Here is a 21,223-nt window from a genome sequence, read left to right on the forward strand (position 1 = left end):
CCAGCAGTCCACAGTTAATGATACACTTGATGGAAGTTTAAGAAACTTGTCGGCCAAAGAACATTCTGAACATGGCAGCTGCTTATGAGGGGGCTACTTATGAGGGAACTAGTCACACCACCAGCACTTGACATCACATTCAGCATTAAATGGAAAAATATTTTAACTGATGTGCCATTTGCTAAAACCATGGGAGTTAATATGCAATCTTGGCAATTTGAAGCAAAAGAAGACCTTGCAAACATATCCCAAGTGTTATTTTAAAAACTTTGCAAAAATTAGCAATTTGGAAGCAAACTCAGGCTCAACTTTCAAATAAACAAACAGCCTATTTGTTGAATTCTGTGTCTCTAACCTCCGTGCAGAATCTTCATGATTTAACTCCATTAAGGTGAAAGACTGCAAAGCACCTATATTCACCAATTTCCCTTCCCAATTTACTCCATTTCTTTTTCCTCAGTAAATCTCATCCCTCCAGCCTCTTTACGGATTTCTTCTCTTGCTGGGCCACTGGGCCACAGACCAATGATTAAATTTACACCTCGCTGGTCTGACAGCATGAACTAGCCATTGTTTAAACCAGTTGAGTCTATGCTTACTGTTTAAAAGCAGTGATATTTCATCTGGGCTGTGTCTCCAAAGTCACCTGTTCACGTACCTATCCAGCATTGGTGAGGTTGGACAGAAATTACCATCGGCTGTCCGTGTGCATATTCACATGTACATTGCGTAGGGGTTAGCAGTCTCATAACAGAACCTAGTCATATCCTCATCTACCTTCTGCTTTGCAAGGATTGCTACTAGGTTCTCAGACTATATGGCTCACAACCATAGCATGCTTTTATGTCTTAAGGGGTCACATGCAAGTTTGGAGGGAAGGAAATATCTTGTAAATGTAATCTAAAATTTGACATGCAATCTTTTCCCTCTTGTTATTGCAGTAAACATTGCACGAATGTGATGTAATTCCTCCATTTTGAAACATGAGTGAAAATCTAAAACCTGTCCTTTTGGTCCCTCAGTGGTTTGATGACCTGCATTTGCTTACTAGTTGTTTATAGTTTCAAAATCCAACTATTCTATTTGCCAAACTAAGACTTCTGCAATTTGGAAACCATTTCTCCTTCATTTGGTAATTGTGGCAATTAAAGTCATGCGCTTTCAACCAATACATTCGTGTGGAATAACTCACCAGTGGCAGAAATGTCAAACTCAGTGCAGCGTGTTACACTTGCATTGCCCATTTTCTGAAAATCTGGCACATTCTCATTCATCACTAAATACTTAACGACGTGAGCAGAAGAGCATCACCAAAGCATGCTCTTACAATGTCAATTATTCACTTTGGATTGCAGGAGATCAGCATCTACACACCACTCCATGTATTCTTTTCCTGTTATCTTGCTCTCCTCCTAGCACCAGAATTGTACATTCACTTTTTTGGGCATTTATATTCTGATGCCGGAATGAGAGCCAGATTTAACATTGTAAACATGGGAACCTGCACCAAGTCTCCAGCAATCCTAACTAAACAAGTGCCAATGTTAACGTGCTTATCTTCCTTAAGCAGGAATCACTGCTTTAAGTAATGAGAATTGCATCTTAATCATCTGGGAAGAATAGATTTGTTCTCACAGAATGATATCCACCATGGGACATGACTCATGTACTTAATCCTGCATGTGTCAAGAACAGAGCAACGTGACCAATGTTGTAATATCCCTTTTGCAAGATCAAATGTAAGCATTATAGGGCTATTGTGGATACTGAAAAAGAGCATTGCAAGGTGCTAGCAGTTCCTGGTGGTAATGAGGATCTTTACTTGCTTTCCTGCCAAAATAGCAATTACACATAATCAAGGTTCCAATCGACTAGCTCCAAAACCAGCAGAAAAGCCGACAGAAACTCAAACACAGTGCACGTTTAGATCTTACCGTGTCAATTTCATCCACCTCGGCATTATGTTCTATCAGACATTCCACTATATCCACATAGCCTCTTGCTGCTGCAGTCAGCAGGGGAGTCTCTCCTTCTTTATTTTTAATATGAACAGAGCAGTCGGCTTCACAGAGTGCTTTGGCCACAGCATAGTAACCATGCCAAGCTGCACAATGCAAAGGGGTCTCTTGGTCCTAGAACAATTAAAAAAATACAAAGGGTTACAATTTTAAAAACATGAACAAATTAAGAACAAAAATAAAGCATTAAGAGGTAACAAAACTAGAAATACAACACCAGAATGACGGGGTAATGCAACTGTACAATTGCATGGGACTGCCTAGTACAGGGTCAGAAGCCGAATATTTACATGAGACCACTGCAATGCAATCGGCATCCCTGACTTGTGCAGGAGTTACTGTGCCAACTAACGGCTGGCTGAATGACTGGAAAATTTAAGAGCATGGAGCATGGTAAACATCTATATAAATTGTCCATTGCATTTTTCCCATGTCTACGTGGGTCTCAACCCACAACCCCAAAGATGTGCAGGGTAGGTGGATTGGCCATGCTAAATTGCCCCTTAATTGGAAAAAATAAATTGGCCATTGCATTGAACATCTTCAATACACTGTGGGCGAATGGCCTCGTCATGCCTGACTCGGTGATGAGGCCATTATATCTCACACGAGGCCCTCGCTGGGCAAAATCCAGATTTAAATATTTGTGTGAGCAGTCAGGCTCACTTAAATATGTCAGCATCCAATGCTCCCGAGACGTGGGAACGAACACCTGTGTCTGGGAGATCTCACCATGCTGTCATTTAGCACTGGTCCACACAAACATGGACCAGGTGTATGGGCACCTGGAGGGTCGCCCAGGCTCCAGGTAGTTGGGCTCTGGGCAGGGTGGTACCTGACGCTCCCACTCTAGCTGGGTGCTGCCAGGGTGTTCAGGTGGCTTTGCCAAGAGCATTGCCAGGCTGGCAGTGCCTAGGTGCCAGGTTGCCTGTGGCAGGGATTGGGCACAGGGGTGCCCTGCTCTCATGAGGTGGGGAGAGGCGGGGCTCGAGGATCCCCAACAGGCAGGTTGGGGCACGTTGGATAGGTCTGGAAGCCATGGTTGGGAGTTCAAGGGGGGTGGTGGAATCAGGGCGGCATTTAAAAATGAGGTAAGTGCAATCTCAGTGGGTGTCCCTTAAAAAAAAGAAAGAGTAATGTTGGATAGTGGGGTCGTTCTCGGCACCTGCACACTAAACATGCCCACAACAGGACTCTTTTTCCCCCCGTTCAATCATGCCCTATTGTAAGTTTATTAATCTTATTAAAGTATTGGTATGGATAAATTCTGTGATGCAATTTAGAATTTAGAATTTAGAACAGTACAGCACAGAACAGGCCCTTCGGCCCTCGATGTTGTGCCGAGCAATGATCACCCTACTCAAACTCACGTATCCACCCTATACCCGTAACCCAACAACCCCCCCTTAACCTTACTTTTTAGGACACTACGGGCAATTTAGCATGGCCAATCCACCTAACCCGCACATCTTTGGACTGTGGGAGGAAACCGGAGCACCCGGAGGAAACCCACGCACACACGGGGAGGACGTGCAGACTCCGCACAGACAGTGACTCAGCCAGGAACCGAACCTGGGACCCTGGAGCTGTGAAGCATTGATGCTAACCACTATGCTACCGTGCTGCCCGTGCAATGAATCAAAGTTGTAGACAGAATGGGACTTGCTAACTGTGAGAATGGCGCCAAGTTATAAACCGATCATATCTAAATAGCGGAAATAACTGAGTACTTCAAGTACCAATACACACACAGAAATAAACAGATTAAAGCAACTATAGCCCCAGACTTTGCAGTCAGCAAAATGATGGCATTCGTCACTGACCCTGAAGGAAGTTGCTCATAAAGATCTCGTGCGGATTTCCCCTTTTTTAACATGACTTTTTTCAAGGGGCTCTCCAGGCATCAAGCAATTAAAAAAAAAATTTAGAGTACCCAATTCATTTTTTCCAATTAAAGGGCGTGGCCAATCCACCTAGCTTGCACATCTTTGGGTTGTGGGGGCGAAACCCACACAAACAAGGGGAAAATATGCAAACTCCACACAGACAGTGACCCAGAGCCGGGATCGAACCTGGGACCTCGGCGCCGTGAGGCTGCAGGGCTAACCCACTGCGCCACCGTGCTACCCCAAGCATCCAGCAATGATGTCATCAAACAAGATAAGCAACCAATCGTTTTGAAGTGTCCTCAGACAGCAAATCAGGAAGTAAAATGCACTGATCTCATTCACATTTAATTAAAATTTACAGAGAACAAAATAAATTATTACATGCACATGGGATTAAGGTATGAACTGAAATATCATGGGCGAGATTATCCGCAAATGTGGAGAATCGTAAAGGCTGCCGTGGGACAGGCCGTGACCCACGGCAGCCTTCATGCCCACTTCCGGGGCCGATTCTCCCCCCCGGGCGGGACTAGCAGCACGGCCCCGTGCGTCACAGCCTTGACGACGGCCGTTAAGGCCGCACGTCAAGCGTCACGCCGGCTGACGCGGCCGATGACGTCGGCTGCGCATGCGCAGGTTGGACAACGCCAACCCGCGCATGCGCAGTTGCCGTCTTTTCCCTCAGCCGCCCTGCAAGACGTGGCGGCTTGATCTTGCGGGGCGGCGGAGGGAAAAGAGTGCGTCCGCTCGGCCTCGGAGAATCGCCGCTCGCCTTAAAAAACACCAACCCCTTCAAGTTCGAGAAGATGCACCCTACGAATAGATCCCCAAACCACTAAAACCCCGTCCGTTGCCAGCCCCAAAACCCCCCGCAGATCGGTGCCGAAACTGAGGCTCTCTCCAGCCTCAGGTGCTGCCGCCACTGTCCCCACATCCTCAGGGCCGCCATCACTACTGGACTGTCAACAGTGCACCAAAAGTGACTTCCGGTGGCGACGATGACGTAGGAAGCCGCACATTTGGGAGCTCCCGTTTCAAACTGACTTTTCGGCTCTTTTTAGAGCCCAAAACGGAAATTTTTCGACGTCTCCCGGTGGGAGAAGGTGTGCTGATCGACTTTCCCCGCAGTCCATGACTCGAACTCTGAGTGGAAAGGGGTAAAAACGGCAGCAGCTCCCCAGAAAAAACTGGGAAAGGAACCCAAGACGACGGCCGGCGGAGCTCCAGAGGAGTGGAGGCTGTGGGCCCAGGAGCAACAAGCTGCTCTCCTGCGCTGTTTTGCAGACTTCAAGGCTGAGGTACTGAGCTCTCTGCAGGAAACGAACAAAAGGCTCTCGGAGATTCAGACGACCCAGGGTGCTGCCATCAAGGAGCTGCAGACACAGGCCACTGAACGAGAGGAAGAGGCCGGGATCCTCGTGAGTAAGGTGGAGGGACACGAGGCACTTCACAAGAAGTGGAGGAACTCTTCGAGGAGCTTGATCACCGCATGAAGCGGAAAAATCTGAGGATCTTGGGCCTTGCGGAGGGGCTGGAGGGGTCGGACCTGACAACCTACGTGGCTGCGATGCTGAACTCGCTAGTGGGGGCCGGGTCTTTCCATCTGCCCTTGGAGCTGGAGGGAGCACACAGAGTACAGGCCAGGAGGCCTAAGGAGGATGAACCCCCGCGTGCGGTGCTGGTGAGGTTCCACCAGTTCAGTGATCGGGAGTGTGTGCTGCGCTGGGCCAAGAGGGTGAAGAGCAGCAACTGGGAGAATGGGGTAGTACGGATCTACCAGGGTTGGAGTACGGAGGTGGCTAAGCGGCGGTCCGGGTTTAATCGGACGAAAGAGGTGCTTTACAAGAAGAAGATTAAGTTTGGAATGTTGCAGCCTGCGCGCCTGTGGGTAACTTATTCGGACCGGCATTATTATTTCGATTCCCGGAGGAGGCGTGGGCCTTCGTGCGGACGGAGAAACTGGACTTGAACTAGGGGTTGGGGGTTGCGGGGTTGGTTGTAATACTTTATTGCTAGATTCTGCTGTTGCTGTGTTCTCTTTTTCTGTACTTTTACAATTTTGATATAGTTATTTATGGGGGTGTTGTTCTGTTATGTTTTTTGCTGTGGGGCATTGTTTGAGTTTTGTATCTTGCGGGGAGGGTTGGGGGGTTTGTTGTATTCTATGTCGGGTTGGGGGTACGGAGTGGGGCTGGTATTTGGGCGCTGCGTCAGAAGGGTGTGGTGGGGCAGTGCGAAAGTGCGGGCTTTCCTCTGGTTTCCCGCGCTGCGGGGCTGGGGGGAGGAGACGATGACGGGGGAGGCGGGGCCTTAACTGATTCCTCCCCGCGCTGGAGCGGTGACTGGGGGAGGGATAGGATGGGGGATGATTCCACTTTGGGAGGGGGCGGGTTTTTGGTGGGAGTTTCCGGGGGCAGCAGAAGTTAGCTGACCCACGGAAGTACAATGGAGGACGGTTCGCGGCTAGGAGGGTTCCTAGCCTTGGGGGAGGAAGGGGAATACCGGGTTGCTGCTGGCAGGGTCAGGAAGGAGCTGGTGGGGGCCGGGGGGACAGAAGTGAGGCGTGTCGCCGTGGAGACTGGGTCGGGCAGGGGGTGCTGGCCTGGGGCGGGCAGTCGACGGGCTATGGCTAGTCGACGGGGGAGGGGGGGGGGCGGGACGCCCTCTGATCCGGTTGGTCACCTGGAATGCGAGAGGACTGATTGGGCCGGTGAAGCAGTCGAGGGTACTTGCTCATCTGAGGGGGCTAAAGGCAGATGTGGCAATGCTTCAGGAGACCCACCTGAAGGTGGCGGACCAGGTCCATCTGAGGAAGGGATGGGTGGGGCAGGTTTTCCACTCTGGGTTGGATGTGAAGAACCGGGGAGTGGCGATTCTGGTGGGGAAAAATGTGTTGTTTGAGGCATCGGAGGTGGTGGCGGATAAGGGGGGTAGGTATGTTATGGTTAGGGGCAGGCTACAAGGAGAGAAGGTGGTACTTGCTAGTGTGTATGCCCCAAATTGGGACGACGCAGGCTTTATGAGGCGTATGTTGGGACGGGTCCCGGATTTGGAGGCGGGAGGTTTGATCATGGGGGGGAACTTCAATACGGTGTTGGATCCTTCACTGGATCGGTCCAGCTCTAGGACGGGTAGGAGGCCGGCGGCAGCCAAGGTACTGAGAGGGTTTATGGACCAGATGGGTGGGGTGGATCCATGGAGGTTTGTGAGGCGAGGGCACGGGAGTACTCTTTTTTTCTCCCACATACGTAGGGTCTACTCTCGGATAGACTTCTTCGTGGTGAGTAGGGGACTGATTCCGAGAGTGGAGGAGGCCGAGTATTCGGCCATTGCAATCTCCGACCACGCTCCGCATTGGATGGAATTGGAGATGGGGGAGGTGCGGGACCAGCGCCCGTTGTGGCGATTGGATGTGGGGTTGTTGGCGGAGGAGGAGGACTGTAGGAGGGTCCGGGCAAGTGTTGAGGGGTACCTCGAGGTGAATGATACGGGGGAGGTTCAGGTGGGGGTAGTCTGGGAAGCCCAGAAGGCAGTGATTCGCGGGGAGCTGATATCCATCTGGGCACACAGGGAGAGGAGCGAAAGGAGTGAGAGGGATAGACTGGTGGGAAAGATGCTGGAGGTAGACAGGAGGTACGCAGAGGCACCAGAGGAGGGACTGTTGGGGGAGAGGCGCAGCCTGCAGGCTAAATTTGATTTGCTGACCACTAGAAAGGCGGAGGCACAGTGGAGGAAGGCACAAGGGGCAGTGTACAAACATGGTGAAAAGGCGAGTAGGATGCTGGCTCATCAGCTCCGCAAGCGGGATGCGGCTAAGGAAATTGCTGGAGTGAGAGACAAGAGTGGGAATGTGGTGCGGAAGGGGGTAGAGGTGAATCAGGTCTTCAAGGACTTTTACGGGGTTCCCGGTGGAATTCTATAAAACGTTTGTGGACCTAGTGGGCCCCTTGCTGGTGCGGACACTTAATGAAGCGTGGGAAGGGGGGACTTTGCCCTCGACAATGTCGCGGGCACTGATCTCGTTAATCTTAAAGAGGCACAAGGACCCCCAGCAGTGCGGTTCATACAGGCCCATATCTCTCCTCAACGTAGATGCCAAGGTGCTGGCAAAAATCCTGGCCACCAGGATAGAGGACTGTGTGCCAGGGGTTGTACACGAGGACCAGACAGGTTTTGTGAAGGAAAGGCAGCTGAACACGAATGTGCGGAGATTGTTGAAGTCATCATGATGCCGGCGATTGAGGGGGAGGCAGAGATAGTGGTGGCGCTGGATGTGGAGAAGGCCTTCGATAGAGTGGAGTGGGGGTACTTATGGGAGGTGTTGGGGAGGTTTGGATTTGGTGAAGGGTTTATTAGATGGGTGAGGCTGCTACATGAGGCCCCGATGGCGTGCGTGGCCACGAATGGGAGGAGGTCGGAGTACTTCCGGCTTTACCGAGGGACCAGGCAGGGTTGCCCCCTGTCCCCCTTGTTGTTTGCATTGGCAATCGAGCCGCTGGCGATGGCGTTGAGGGATTCAGAGAGGTGGAGAGGTTTAGTGCGAGGTGGGGAGGAACATAGGGTGTCGTTGTATGCCGATGACCTGATACTGTATGTAGCGGACCCAGTGGGAGGGGACCGGGGGTGATGGAGCTGCTAGCTGAGATTGGGACCTTTTCAGGTTATAAATTAAATTTAGGCAAGAGTGAGGTGTTTGTGGTGCACCCTGGAGACCAGGAGGAAGGAATTGGTAGGCTCCCGCTTAGGCGGGCAGGGGAGAGCTTTAGGTACCTGGGGGTGCAGGTGGCCAGGGACTGGGGTACTCTTCACAAACATAATTTCACCAGACTTGTAGATCAGATGGAGGAGGAGTTCAAGAGGTGGGACATGCTGCCATTGTCGTTGGCGGGGAGGGTGCAGTCCGTCAAAACGACGGTGCTTCCGAGGTTCTTGTTCCTCTTTCAGTGCCTGCCCATCTTTATCCCCAGGGCCTTCTTTAGGAGAGTGACTAGCAGTATCTTGAGCTTTGTGTGGGCACATGGGACTCCGAGAGTGAAGAGGGTTTTCCTGGAGCGAGGGAGGGATAGAGGCGGGCTGGCGCTGCCCAACCTTTTGGGGTACTATTGGGCGGCCAATGTGTCAATGGTGCGTAAATGGGTGATGGAGGGGGAAGAGGCGACGTGGAAAAGAATGGAGATGGCGTCATGTAGAGGTACGACCCTGGGTGCCATGGTAACGGCGCCGCTGCCGCTCTCCCCTAAGAGGTTTACCACGAGCCCGGTGGTGACGGCGACCCTAAGAATCTGGGGACAGTGGAGACGGCATAGGGGGGAAACAGGGGGCTCGATGGAGGCTCCACTGGGTGGCAATCATCGGTTCATCCCGGAGAACAAGGATGGGGGATTTAGGGGGTGGCAAAGGGTGGGCATCAGTAAATTGAGGGACCTGTTTATTGGCGGGAGGTTTGCGGGCCTGGGGGAACTGGAAGATAAATTTGGGCTTCCCCGAGGGAACATGTTCAGATACTTGCAGGTAAAGGCGTTTGCTAGGCGACAGGTAGAGGGATTCCCTTTGCTGCCCTCGCAGGGGACGACGGACAGAGTGCTTTCGGGGGTGTGGGTCGGAGAGGGGAAGGTGTCTGACATCTATAAGGTAATCCATGAGGTGGAAGAGTCGTCAGTGGAGGAGCTGAAGGCTAAATTGGAGGGGGAACTTGAGGAGCAGATAGAGGACGGGACTTGGGCGGATGCCTTGGAGAGAGTCAACTCTTCCTCTTCATGTGCGAGGCTTAGCCTCATCCAATTTAAGGTGCTGCACCGGGCCCACATGTCCGGGACTTGGATGAGTAGGTTCTTTGGGGGTGAGGACAGGTGCACCAGGTGTTCGGGGAGTCCAGCGAATCATGCCCATATGTTCTGGGCATGCCCAGCACTGGAAGAATTCTGGACGGGGGTGGCGGGGACGGTGTCGAGGGGCGAAGGTTTATGATTGTTGTTATTACTGTTATCGTTGGTATTTTAGTATGGTTTGATGTTGTTGTGTAAATTAAAACATTTTCAATAAAAATTATTTAAAAAAAAACAGTGCACCAAAAGTTGAGTCTTTGCAAGAGGCTGCCTCTATCCACTCCCATACCACCCCGCCCCCACACACTTCCTCACCATGGTAATATTCGCCAACCAATAGTGGTTCATTTAATTTGGAAGAGCTAGCTCCCCCCCACCTTCCCTCGTCCCCTTCGGCCCCACTCCAGCAGCACCTTCTTCACCCGCGGGGCTTTACCCCAAACCAGCACATTCACCGTCCTGAAAAAAGCCTGAGGAATGAAGATCGGGTGACTCTGGAACACAAACAAGAACCTCAGGAGAACCGTCATTTTCACTGACTGCACCCCTCCCTCCAGTAACAGCGGGAGCACATCCCACCTCCTAAAATCCCCCCTCATCTGTCCACCAAACAAGCCAAATTCAGCTTGTGCAGCTGCTCCCAACCCCGCACCAGCAGAATACCTAGATATCGAAAGTTCCCCCCCCTCCACCACTCTAAACGGCAACTCCCCCAGACTCTTCTCCTGCCCCCTCGCTTGAATCAGAAAAACCTTTCTCTTCCCCATATTCAATTTGTACCCCGAGAACCGGCAGAATTCCTCCAATATACTCATAATTGCCCCAATACCTTCAAACAGGTTCGAAAAGTAAAGCATACAGTCAAACCTATGCTCCACGCCCCCCCCCCCCCCCCGCCCGCCAGTCCCTTGACGCTCTCAGCGCCATTGCCTTGGAGCCAAGTCAAAGAGCAAAGGTGAGAGTGGATATCCCTGCCTCGTCTCCTGGTGCAACCGGAAATACTCCAAACTCACCCGGTTCGCATGAATTGGTTTAATTTACATCTTGTAATGTTGTTTAAGTAGCACAGATTCACCATTTTCAGAAGTCGTACACTATATTTGATTGCTTTTAAATAGATGCCAAAACGCTCCTAAATCACACAAGGGAACGATGAACCCAAGCATTGGTTTTCATAGTGGGTTGTTGTGTTGGAGGAATTCTGTATCTGATGGTGATAATGCATGTTACATTTCTGATATATTTTCAAAGAATACAAAGAAATATAACAGCTTGAATGAGCACACCCAATGACTGAACTAATAGCTGCAAGCTGTTATGCGAGGCTCAAGAGTTCCAGGTTGGAGTCTGTTCAGGTAGCTGATCTCAGCCAAGACCAGTGCTACGGGAAGAACATTATCGCCCAGAATCTTTCCCATATGTAAATATTTGGATATTGCACCTTCTTTCTGGGGGGTGATTTAGCTCAGTTGGCTGGCCAGCTGGTTCCTGTTGCAGAGGGAGGGCAACAGCACAGGTTCAATTCCCACTACAGGCTGAGGTTATTCATGAAGGCCCTGCCTTCTCTACCCCTCGCCCGAGGTGTGATAATTCTCAGGTTAAATCACCTATAGTCAATCTAGACTATGGCGACTTTACTTTATTGCAAGGGGCAGAATTAGGCTTGGGTGTGATAGCCAACAGCCTGCTGACAGATGTTAAGGGGATTGCACACAAATGCACCATTCCTGAAAAGTTCCATTATCAGCACCAAGAGTAAATTAGGGGGAGGAAACAACCTCTAATAAGAACATTAATTCACACCGTCACTGAATGCCGAATGCCAAATGCCACTGAATAATTCCTGCAAGATTATTTAATCTGCTTTTACATACCTGAGCTGCAACTGCTTATGAATAGTATGATTGTGAACTCTGAAACTGCAATAGCCAGGTACACAGCCTTTATGCTCTGTTAAATGTTCCATAACTGTCCAGGACCTTTGCTAGCATTTATCATTCTTTATTTTATAATCCGTACTGGCTAAATCTGCACTGCTCAAACACAATTGGTGGATGTCTTTAGAGTTACAGGCAAATGAAATACCACTTTTAGAGGGTTACATCCCCTTACTGATACCGCTATGCTTTTAACAGGATTAGTTAACATAAGTATAAGTATACATGAATCATCGATTGGCAGTAGTTTGAACAGAAACTAATTTTGTACTATTTCTATAAAACGCCAACCACCGTTTGTCATTTATAATGTCTCGTTTTGACACTGATCACTTCATTGTTGCTGGAAATTTCATACAATTTTCTCATCGAGAATACTCTGCCTATGGGCGGCACGGTGGCGCAGTGGTTAGCACAGCTTCCTCACGGCGCTGAGGACCTGGGTTCGATCCCAGCCCTGGGTCACTGTCTGTGTGGAGTTTGCATATTCTCCCCGTATCTGCGTGGGCCTCACCCACACAACCCAAAAAGATGTGCAGGATAGGTGGATTGGCCACGCTAAATTGCACCCAAATTGGAAAAAAAATTGGATACTCTAAATGTATAAAAAAAAGAGAGAATACTCTGCCTGGCCTCTTCACACTGGCTGTTGAGAGATATAATGGAAAGTTCCCAGGATGTTCTGCCTTAGGTTTAATCCCTCTCTTGTATAGTACATCCAAGATTGAGAACATGTGTAGGGAATCATGGGTGTGAATAAGTTTTCTACCATTCAATGGGACCACGCTCGCTGGTCCCATCAGGGGGGGCTAAGGCATTGGCTGGGCTAATAGTGGAAATGGGAAGGGTGGACCCTTGGAGGTTCCTGCACCAGAGGGAACAGGAGTACTCATTTTTCTCAGCAGCCCATAAGATATACTCGTGGATTGACTTTTTCGTGGTGGGGAAGGCTTTGCTGGCTGGGGTCAAGGGGTCGGAATACTCGGCAATTGCAGTGTCAGATCATGCTCCGCATTGGGTGGATATAGTACTGGAGAATGGGGTAGCGCAGAGGCCGGGGTGGAAATTAGATGTGGGACTTTTGGGGGAACCAAGGGTTCTGTGACAAAATTGAAAAGGTAATTGAGGAATATGTAGGTTTCAATTGTATGGGTGAGGTGTCGAAGGCAGTTGTCTGGGAGGCTCTAAAAGGCGGTGGTGAGTGGTGAGGTGATTTTTTTTTAAGGCCAAGGTGGACAAAGAGGAGAGGTTGGAGCGGCAGATGATAATAGATGAGATGTTGGAGGTAGATAGGAGTTATGCAGAAGATGGGGACCCAGTGAAGCTGGAAAAGAGGAAGGAACTACAGGCGAGCTTCGACCGACAGTCTATTACGAAGGCGGTGCGCCAACTGAGACGAGCAAGGGGTGCAGTTTACGAACATGGAGATAAGGTGGGGTGTATGTCAGCAGGTCAGCTCCGGAGGGAGGCAGCGGTAAGGGAAATTGTTCAGGTGAGGGATAGGGCAGGGAAGTTGGTGCTGCTCTGGATCTGATTAACAAGGTATTTGAGGAATTTTATGAGAGGTTGTACAGGTCAGAGCCATCTGGGGGAGACCGGGAGATGCAGGAATTTCTAGATGGGTTGGAGTACCTGAGGTTAGGGGACAGGGCTGCATTAGGAGGAGCAATAGTGGAGCAGGAGATAAAGGATGAGATTGGGAGGATGCAGTCGGGGAAGGTGGCAGGGCTGGATGGGTTTCCGGTAGAGTACTATAAAAAATTCAAGGATAAGCTGGCAAGCCTGACGGTAGGGATGTTTGAAGAGGCGATAGGGAACGGGGTGTTGCCACAAACGTTGGGGCAGGCTTCGATTTCCCTGTTGCTAAAAAAAATAAGGATCCGACGGAGTGTGGGTCGTATAGGCCCATATCACTTCTGAATGTGGATGCAAAAGTATTGGCGAAGGTACTGGCGGGTAGGCTGGAGGAGTGCCTCCCGAAGGTGATAGGTGAGGATCAGACGGGGTTCGTGAGAGGGAGGCAGCTCTTTTCAAACATTAGAAGGGTATTGAACGTCGTTATGGCACCGGCAAAGGGGAAGGAAACAGAGGTGATTGCGGCATTGGACGCTGAGAAGATGTTTGGCCGGGTAGAATGGGGGTACTTGATGGCAGTTCCAGAGCGGTTTGGGATTGGACCAAGATTTGTGAACTGGGTAAAGCTACTATATCCGCACAAACAACATCAGCTCGAGATACGTTTCTCTCCACCGTGGGAGTAGGCAGGGATGTCCTATGTCCCCCCTGCTGTTTGCACTCACGATTGAACTCTTGGCTATTTCATTAAGAAGTTCGGGGGAATGGAAAGGAATAGTGCAGGGGTGGGATGGAGCATTGGGTGTCCTTATATGCCGATGACTTGCTGTTATACGTGTCGGAACCGAACGTGTCGATAGGGGGAATAGTACAGCTGCTTCGAGTGTTTGGGTCTTTGGCGAGACTCTCGGATGGTTTGTTGCCTCCCGGGTGCCAGAGTCCATGACATCTCGGATCGTGTCTTCAGGATCCTTCAGGGGGAGGGGGAGCAGCCAGAAGTCGTGGTGCACGTTGGTACCAACGACGTAGATAGGAAAAGGGGTATGGATGTAATAAGCGGGTTTAGGGAGTTAGTCTGGAAATTAAAAGCCAGGACAGACAGAGTTGTCATCTCTGGTTTGTCCCCGGTGCCACGTGATAGCGAGGCTAGGAATAGGGAGAGAGTGCAGTTGAACACGTGGCTGCAGTAATGGTGTAGGAGGGAGGGCTTGAGGTATTTGGATAATTGGAGCACATGCTGGGGAAGGTGGGACCTGTACAAGCAGGACAGGTTGCATCCGAACCAGAGGGGCACCAATATCCTGGGAGGGAGGTTTTCTAGTACTCTTCGGGAGGATTTAAACTAATTTGGCAGGGGAATGGGAATGGGATTTGTAGTCCAGCAACTAAGGTAGCCGATGTTTAGGACGTCAAAGTGTGTAGTGAGGCAGTGGGGAAGGTAACACTGACAAAGAGAGTACTTGCAGGCACAGAGATGGGTTGAAGTGTGTATTCTTGAATGCAAGAAGCATCATGAATAAGGTGGGTGAACGTAAGGCATGGGTCGGTACTTGGGACTACGATGTGGTGGCCATCACGGAAACTTGGATAGAAAAGAGGCAGAAATGGTTGTTGGAGGTTCCTGGTTATAGATGTTTCAATAAGATTAGGGAGGGTGGTAAAATAGGTGGGGGGTGGCATTGTTAATTAGAGATAGTATAATAGCTGCGGAAAGGCAGTTCTAGGAGGATCTGCCTACGGAGGTAGTATGGGTTGAAGTCAGAAATAGGAAAGGAGCAGTCACCTTGTTGGGAGTTTTCTATAGGCCCCCTAATAGCAGCAGAGATGTGGAGGAACAGATTGAGAAACAGATTTTGGAAAGGTGCGGAAGTCACAGGGTAGTAGTCATGGGTGACTTCAACTTCCCAAATATTGAGTGGAAAATCTTTAGATCAAATAGTTTGGATGGGGTGGTGTTTGTGTAGTGTGTCCAGGAAGCTTTTCTAACACAGTATGTAGATTGTCCGACCAGAGGGGAGGGTACATTGGATTTGGTACTTGGTAATGAACCAGGGCAAGTGATAGATTTGTTAGTGGGGGAGCATTTTGGAGATAGTGACCACAATTCTGTGACTTTCACTTTAGTAATGGCGAGGGATAGGTGCGTGCAACAGGGCAAGGTTTATAATTGTGGGAAGGGTAAATACGATGCTGTCAGACAAGAACTGAAGTGCATAAGTTGGGAACATAGGCTGTCAGGGAAGGACACAAGTGAAATGTGGAACTTGTTCAAGGAACAGATACTATGTGTCCTTGAAATGAAAAAATGAAAATGAAAATCGCTTATTGTCACGAGTAGGCTTCAATGAAGTTACTGTGAAAAGCCCCTAGTCGCCACATTCCGGCGCCTGTCCGGGGAGGCTGGTGCGGGAATCGAACCGTGCTTGGTGGCCTGCTTGGTCTGCTTTAAAAGCCAGCGATTTAGCCTGGTGAGCTAAACCAGCCCCTCCTTGATATGTATGTCATTGTCAGGCAGGGAAGAGAGGGTCAAGTGAGGGAACCATGGTTGACAAAAGAGGTTGAATGTCTTGTTAAGAGGAAGAAGACTTATGTAAGGCTGAGGAAACAAGGTTCAGACAGGGTGCGGGAGGGATATAAGATAGCCAGGAGGGAACTGAAGAAATGGATTAGGAGAGCTACGAGAGGGCATGAAAAATCTTTGGGGGGTAGGATCAAGGAAAACCCCAAGGCCTTTTACACATATGTGAGAAATATGAGAATGACTAGAGCGAGGGTAGGTCCGATCAAGGACAGTAGCTGGAGATTGTGTATCGAGTCTGAAGAGATAGGAGAGGTCTTGAATGAGTACTTTTCTTCAGTATTTACGAATCAGAGGGGCCATATTGTTGGAGAGGACAGTGTGAAACAGACTGGTAAGCTCAAGGAGATACTTGTTAGGAAGGAAGATGTGTTGGGCATTTTGAAAAACTTGAGGATAGACAAGTCCCCCGGGCCTGACGGGATATATCCAAGGATTATATGGGAAGAAAGAGATGAAATTGCAGAGCCGTTGGCAATGATCTTTTCGTCCTCACTGTCAACAGGGGTGGTACCAGAGGATTGGAGAGTGGCGAATGTCGTGCCCCTGTTCAAAAAAGGGAATGGGGATAACCCTGGGAATTATAGGCCAGTTAGTCTTACTTTGGTGGTAGGCAAAGTAATGGAAAGGGTACTGAGGGATAGGATTTCTGAGCATCTGGAAAGACACTGCTTGATTAGGGATAGTCAGTACAGATTTGTGAGGGGTAGGTCTTGCCTCACGAATCTTATTGAATTCTTTGAGGAGGTGACCAAGCACGTGGATGAAGGTAAAGCAGTGGATGTCGTGTACATGGATTTAAGTAAGGCATTTGATAAGGTTCCCCATGGTAGGCTTATGCAGAAAGTAAGGAGGCATGGGATAGTGGGAAATTTGGCCAGTTGGATAACGAACAGGCTAACCGATAGAAGTCAGAGTGGTGGTGGATGGCAAATATTCAGCCTGCCCAGTTACCAGTGGTGTACCGCAGGGATCAGTTCTGGGTCCTCTGCTGTTTGTGATTTTCATTAATGACTTGGAAGAGGGAGTTGAAGGGTGGGTCAGTAATTTGCAGATGATACGAAGATTGGTGGAGTTGTGTATAGTGAAGATGGCTGTTGTCGGTTGCAAAGAGACATAGATAGGATGCAGAGCTGGGCTGAGAAGTGGCAGATGGAGTTTAACCCTGAAAAGTGCGAGGTTGTCCATTTTGGAAGGACAAATATGAATGCGGAATACAGGGTTAACGGTAGGGTTCTTGGCAATGTGGAGGAGCAGAGAGATCTTGGGGTCTATATTCATAGATCTTTGAAAGTTGCCATTCAAGTGGATAGAGCTGTGAAGAAGGCCTATGATGTGCTAGCGTTCATTAGCAGAGGGATTGAATTTAAGAGCCATGAGGTGATGATGCAGCTGTACAAAACCTTGGTAAGGCCATATTTGGAGTACTGTGTCCAGTTCTGGTCACCTCATTTTAGGAAGGATGTGGAAGCTTTGGAAAAGGTGCAAAGGAGATTTACCAGGATGTTGCCTGGAATGGAGAGTAGGTCTTACGAGGAAAGGTTGAGGGTGCTGGGCCTTTTCTCATTACAATGGAGAAGGATGAGGGGAGACTTCTTAAAGGGCGATAAGATTTTTTTTTTTTTTTTTTTTTTTTTTTAAATTTAGATTACCCAATTATTTTTTCTATTAAGGGGCAATTTAGAGTGGCCAATCCACCTACTCTGCACATTTTTGGGTTGTGGGGGCGAAACCCACGCAGACACGGGGAGAATGTGCAAACTCCACACAGACAGTGACCCAGAACCGGGATCGAACCTGGGACCTCAGCGCCGTGAGGCGGTTGTGCTAACCACTAGGCCACCGTGCTGCCCAAAGGGCGATAAGATGATCAGGGGAATAGATAGAGTAGACGTTCAGAGACTTTTTCCCTGGGTGGAACAAACCATTACAAGGGGACATAAATTTAAGGTAAATGGTGGAAGATATAGGGGGGATGTCAGAGGTAGGTTCTTTACCCAGAGAGTAGTGGGGGCATGGAATGCACTGCCTGTGGAAGTAGTTGAGTCGGAAACATTAGGGACATTCAAACGGCTATTGGGTAGGCACATGGATTACGGTAAAATGATGGGGTGTAGATTAATTTGTTCTTAATCTAGGACAAAGGTTTGGCACATCGTGGGCCGAAGGGCCTGTTCTATGCTGTATTTTCTATGTTCTATGTTCTTTCTCGGGGTACAAACTAAATCCAGACAAGAGTGAGTATTTTGTGGTGTATTGGCCGGGGGTGGGGGCAGGGGTGGGGGGCTGCCATTCCCTAGGGCAGGGACTCACTTTAGGTACCTGGGGGTGCAGGTTGCCCAGGGGTGGGGTGGCTCGCAGGTACAACATTTCAAGTTTGGGGGGGGGGGGGGGGGGGGGGGGGGAAAAAGAGTGAAAGCTGATCTGGTAAGGTGGGATGGTCTCCCTCTCTCACTGGCGGATCGGGTACAGGCAGTTAAAATGAATGTGTTGTGCGATTTCTGTATATTTTCCAATGCCTGCCGATTTTCCTGTCAAAGACTTTTTTCAGAGAGATTGAGGGCAGGATTACTTTGTTCATATGGGGAGGGAAGGTGGCCAGAGTTAGAAAGGTGCTGCTACAGAGGGGAAGGCAGGCAGGGGGTATGGGTCTTCTGAAGGGGTTGATTCCCAGTGGGTCAGAATGGAGAGTTTGTGCAAGGGGTCGGGATTGAAAGCACTCGCAACAGCGCCGCTCCCGATGGCCCTGGGAAATACTCAGGGAGTCCGGCAATAGTAGCTTCATTGAGAATTTTGGAGGCCGTTTCGCCTCCACTTTGGGTTGGGGGAGGGTCAAGGGAAATGCCGATTTGGGGAACCACAGATTTGAGCCAGGAAAGTGGGATGGAAATTTTTGGAAATGGGGGAAGAAGGGGGTTAAGACACTAAAAGATTTGTTTCTTAGGGGTCGGTTTGCAGGATTGAAGGAGTTGGAAGCAAAGTATGGACTGGAGCAGGGGGAAATGTTTACATACATGCAGGTTTGAGATTTTGCCAGAAAGGAGATACAGAGCTTCCCGGTGAAGCCGGCCTCCACATTGCTGGAGGAGGTGCTGACAAGAGGGGGACTGGAAAAGGGGGTAATGTCGGCGGTTTACGGAGCTACTTTGGAAGAGGAGAAGGCACCACTGGAAGGGATCAAAGCAAAGTGGGAGGAAGAGTTGAGAGAGAATATGGAGGAGGAGTTCTGGTGTGAGGTGATCTGGAGAGTGAATGCCTCCACCTCGTGCGCGAGGTTGGGGCTGATACAGTTGAAGGTGGTATACAGAGCACACCTCACGAAGGCGAGGATGAGCCGATTCTTTGAAGGAGTAGAAGATGTGTGTGAACGTTGCGGGGGGGAGGGGGGCCACTATTCACGTTCATATGCTTTGGGCCTGTCCAAAGCTAGAGGATTACTGGAAGGAGGTTTTTAGGGTAATTTCTAAAGTGGTGCACGTGAAACTGGACCCGGGCCCCCCGGAGGCCATATTCGGGGTGTCGGACCAGCCAGGGTTGGAAACGGGTGTGGAGGCAGATGTTGTAGCCTTCGCCTCGTTGATCGCCCGAAGGCGGATCCTGATGGTTGGAGAGCAACCTCTCCACCCTGTGCCCTGGCGTGGCGGGGGGACCTGTTGGAATTCTTGACTCTTGAGAGGTTAAGTTTGAACTGAGGGGAAGGATGGAGGGGTTCTACAATTCATGGGCATTATTCACCATGCACTTTCAAGAACTGGATAACATCGAACATTAGTTGGGGCGGGTGGGTGGGAGGGTTGGGGGGCAGTGTGTGTTAATGGCGACTATGGGTGATCCCTAATTCCTTTTTGTCATTTGTTTGTGTGAACATGTGGGCTAATGTTTGGGGTTTGGTGGGAGGATGGGATCGTTGTTACTGATATGGGGATTGACATATTTGTTACTGATCATTGTTTATTGTTTGTGGGTGTCAATTTGGGAGAAAATGTGAAAAAGGAGGAGAATAAAAAATATTTTAAAAAAGCAACCCTCATTGCACTTAAAAAAAACCACTTGGCTATGCACCGAATGGTTGTAACCAACGGGGCTCCGGACCAAGAGCTGGAAGTTGGGAATAGGCTAGATAGCTCTTTTGGCAGGCACTAGCACGGTCGGCCTCCTTTTGCACCTTAAATCTATGTTTCTTTCAGCTGTTCAGTGCCTTTTGATTAAAAAAAAAACAAAAGAGTGTACATTCTAACAATGCAGGGCATTACATTAATTTCCTATGAACAAGTTGTTGACTGCAATTTCCAGCAAGGGGGGGGGGTCAAGTTAGTGGGAGTCTCCTAACAGGTAGCATGCATAATTGAAAAGTGGAATACTGCAACTTTGAAATATAAACAGAAAATGGTGAATATACTCAGCAGGTCAGGCAGCATCGGTAGAGAGAGAAAAGCGTTAATGTTTTCAGTTGATGGTCTTTCATCAGAACTGGGAAAGATTTGACAAGGAATAGGTTTTGAGCAAGGGGTGGGTAGCACAAGGGCAAACGGAAGGTCTATGATAAGTTAAGGTTGGGGATGACCGTCATCCCCAACATCTGTCCCCTTCCCATTCAAACACAGGAGATGTTACCCCCTACTCCTTTTTAACAAAAATGTATTTTATTACAAACATGGGTCAAAACAGGTTACAGCAAATAAACACCCCAGGAAACATAACTAACCTGCAACTCACTCCTCCTCGGCAGCTCTACCCCATAACTCCTATTCCTAACCTCCCGAGACTCAATACACACCTTCCAGGAACTACTATTTACTAGATAATAAACTCAATGTGACTAAGGGGAAGAGTAGACAGGGAAGTGATGATGAACGCAAAGGGACAGGTGGTCTGAGGTGCATTTGTTTTAATGCAAGAAGTGTAGCAGGTAAGGCAGATGAATTTAGGGCTTGGATTAGTACCTGGGAATATGATGTTATTGGTATTATTGAGACATGGTTGGGGGAAGGGCAAGACTGGCAACTAAATATCCCAGGGAATAGATGCTTCAGGGGGGATAGAGAGGGAGGTAAAAGGGGTGGAGGAGTTGCATTACTAGTCAGAGATGATATCACAGCTGTGATTAAGGAGGGCACAATGGAGGATTCGAGCATTGAGGCAATATGGATAGAGCTAAGAAATAGGAAGGCTGCAGTAACATTGTTGGGACTTTACTACAGGCCTCCCAAAAGCGAGCGTGAAGTAGAGGTACAAATATGTAGACAGATTATAGAACAATGTAGGAGCAATAGGGTGGTTATGATGGGAGATTTTAACTTCCCCAACATTGAATGGGACTCGTGTAGTGTTGGAGGTGTAGATGGAGCAGAGTTTGTAAGGAGCATCCAGGAGAGTTTTTTAGAGCAGTATGTAAATAGTC

General features: G+C 49.2%; 1 protein-coding gene across 5 annotated transcripts in view; it reads right to left on the minus strand.

Moving 5' to 3' along the window:
• Positions 1-21,223, minus strand: part of dapk1 (death-associated protein kinase 1) — a 290,457-nt gene that overhangs the window by 83,485 nt on the left and 185,749 nt on the right. For all 5 annotated transcript variants that reach the window (XM_038804815.1, XM_038804813.1, XM_038804812.1 and 2 more), the window contains exon 16: positions 1,935-2,132. In XM_038804815.1, the coding sequence (XP_038660743.1) occupies positions 1,935-2,132 (198 nt within the window). The remainder of the gene's footprint in view (positions 1-1,934; positions 2,133-21,223) is intronic.

Source organism: Scyliorhinus canicula, chromosome 8, assembly GCF_902713615.1.
Source record: "Scyliorhinus canicula chromosome 8, sScyCan1.1, whole genome shotgun sequence".
Taxonomy (NCBI): Eukaryota; Metazoa; Chordata; class Chondrichthyes; order Carcharhiniformes; family Scyliorhinidae; genus Scyliorhinus; species Scyliorhinus canicula.